The sequence below is a fragment of the Aegilops tauschii genome, chromosome 3 (genome assembly GCF_002575655.3).
Source record: "Aegilops tauschii subsp. strangulata cultivar AL8/78 chromosome 3, Aet v6.0, whole genome shotgun sequence".
Taxonomy (NCBI): Eukaryota; Viridiplantae; Streptophyta; class Magnoliopsida; order Poales; family Poaceae; genus Aegilops; species Aegilops tauschii.
The window spans coordinates 614953474-614956047 of NC_053037.3; the positions used below are offsets into that span (position 1 = coordinate 614953474).

Below are 2574 nucleotides of genomic sequence, written 5' to 3' on the forward strand. Positions count from 1 at the left end.
ATATGTTCAAGTTGTTGTTTCTGTAATATTATTTCATAACCGTGTAGTTAATTTTGTCTGAACCCGTGCACACATATCTGGTGTGGATGTAATTTAAATTTGTTATGTATATGTAGCTCTCTTGTGTTGATAAATTTATTGGAAGTTAAATCTATAATCAATACAATGATGGATTTTAATTTAAGAATGGCCGTTAGTAGCTTTGAGTACTTTAATATCGTTTTTCCATTTGTAAAGTTGTTTTGTTTTAAGGTTTTAAGTATATACATATATATATATATATATATTTATACACGTAGCAACGCACGAGCATGTTTCCTATTTAGTATAACACTAATACAAAAAATAATTAAATTATGATAAAACAAGACATTGAACTGGTGAACCGGCGATTCGACCAGTAAAAACCTAAACCGGCAACGGCCTCACCGGTTCGATCACCGGTTTGGTTTTTTAAACTATGCCGTCTGGGAGTGTGGGAAGGAGGATAAGAGGTGACACAAATGGGATACCATGTTGAAATGAAGAACATGGACCTATTGTGGTATTGAGTCATGATTACTGCATTAGGGGCGTGTGTTATTGTTTTTTCCCGTTCCAACGCACGGACTATTTTGCTAGTTTTATTAATTAAGAGTTGTTCATACTCATCAGATGAACTGTTAACAAGAACCATATGTGGCGAGAAAGAGAGTCACTATACATCAGCACATTTTCATTTGGTACTAGAGATAGAGATATGAATGCTCTCTAGAAAGCAGCGGAAGGAAGAATAACTTTACTGAGTGCTGCAAAGAAATGCTCCCTGTTGTCGAATTATCGCATACTCTTTCCCAAAAGAGAACAAACAACTTGATGAGACGAATCTTTGCAATTTTGCATATCAAGGCTGTGTATATAACACCAGTCGGCAGAGACAAAACGATGCTCAACTGTAGTCACAAATTGAGATTCCAATAATAGAGGCGATCATGGAATAATTAGCTTTCCTCTTCAATTCATCTCCACCGTCCATATTCGCTGTCACTCGCCAGTCGCCACGCTATAAATAGGCCCCTTCCACGGCACATTTGTGACAGCCAAGCAAGCAAGCAAGCATCAACACGTACGAGTATCCATCACTAGCTAGCTTAGCTCACCATCCGCTCTTAAAATGGCGGCCTACTACAACGGCGGCAGGCCCATGTCCTACTCCAACACCGAGGAGTCCTTCGACGGCGGCAGGACCATGTACTCCACCACCACCGAGGAGTGCTACGACGCTGCCAAGCTCGGCCATGGTACCGGCTATGGCCACGGTCAGAGCCATGGCAATGGCGGGACCAACATGTACTTCAACAACACTGGGGTCGACTCCAGCATGTACGGGCATGGCGGCGGCGGTGGCAGGACCGTGTACACCACCACCACCGACGAGTGCTTCGACTCCGTCAGGCCCGGGTATGGGCAGGGTCACGGCTACGGGCAGAACAACGGTGGGACCATGTCGTACACCACCACCACCGAGTCCTTCGGCGGAGGCGACCAGGGGCAGGGGTACTACAAGAAGGAAGTGACACAGCACAAGAATATGGAGCGCGTCGGCGAGGCCGGCGCCCTCGCCGCCGGTGCCTTCTCCCTGGTAATTAGTACTCCTTCTAATCATCAACATCACATACTACCAATTGCAATTAACCCATCTAATCATCAGCATGAATGATCGTTTCGTGTGGTACAGTATGAGGGGTATGAGGCGAAGAAGGACCCGGCGCACGCGCGGAAGCACCAGATCGAGGCCGGCCTGGCAGGGGTGGCGGCGGCCGGCGCCGGTGGCTACGCGTACCACGAGCACCGCGAGCAGAAGCAGCCTAGCTACGGCGGAAAGCAGGTGTACAGGATGCCCGTTCACAACAGCTACTGCAACTAAGTAATCATGCATGCAACCAACGTCGATCTATCCTATAGATTCCAATAAGATCGATAGAGAATATCATGCTGCAGGCATGCATGCCTTTGCTTAAGCACTCTTAATTTCGGCGTCCCTACAATAAGCCAGCTGCAAGCGTGCGTGCTGCCGCTCACGTGTGTGTCTGGCATAGTATGGTCGCCAATATGTACGTGTGTAATGTGATCTAAAACATCATTATTAATACTAGTCGTCAACCCGTGCATCTGCACAGGCTTGGAATTGCTCTTCTCAACCTTTATAGCGTAAGTCCAGATACCAATTCAAGGAAGGTAACCCTGCTCTTGCATTAACAAAATATTTCCCTCCAATGTTATATGAGTTTATGTTCTCTCAATTCTTCTTTAGTGCAGCCAGAAATATAAAGGGTAAAACTCTAGTGGTTTGTAAATATGGCCTTTGCTAACATTCATATCCCAACACCTAAAATATGATATTGTCTAGCTAGCGTGAATATTAATTTGTAAAGTGATTTTTCCAGCATAAAATCATTAAAATTTTGCTTTCAATTACAGTACGACAACTTTAACGATGCCTAAAATCCTTAAAGGGAAACAAAACCATTCGAATCATGTCATTGCTATGGCATGCATCGAAAAGGCTTCATATTGTTGTTTACTGTATTGTAC

General features: G+C 44.5%; 1 protein-coding gene across 1 annotated transcript; it reads left to right on the forward strand.

Moving 5' to 3' along the window:
- The first annotated feature begins 1064 nt into the window (after positions 1-1064).
- On the forward strand, positions 1065-2169 carry LOC109784698 (uncharacterized). The gene is made up of 2 exons (XM_020343299.4): positions 1065-1621; positions 1718-2169. Exons 1-2 carry the CDS (start codon positions 1154-1156, stop codon positions 1904-1906), a joined length of 657 nt encoding a protein of 218 aa, XP_020198888.1. The 5' UTR covers positions 1065-1153; the 3' UTR covers positions 1907-2169.
- The last annotated feature ends 405 nt before the right edge of the window (positions 2170-2574 follow it).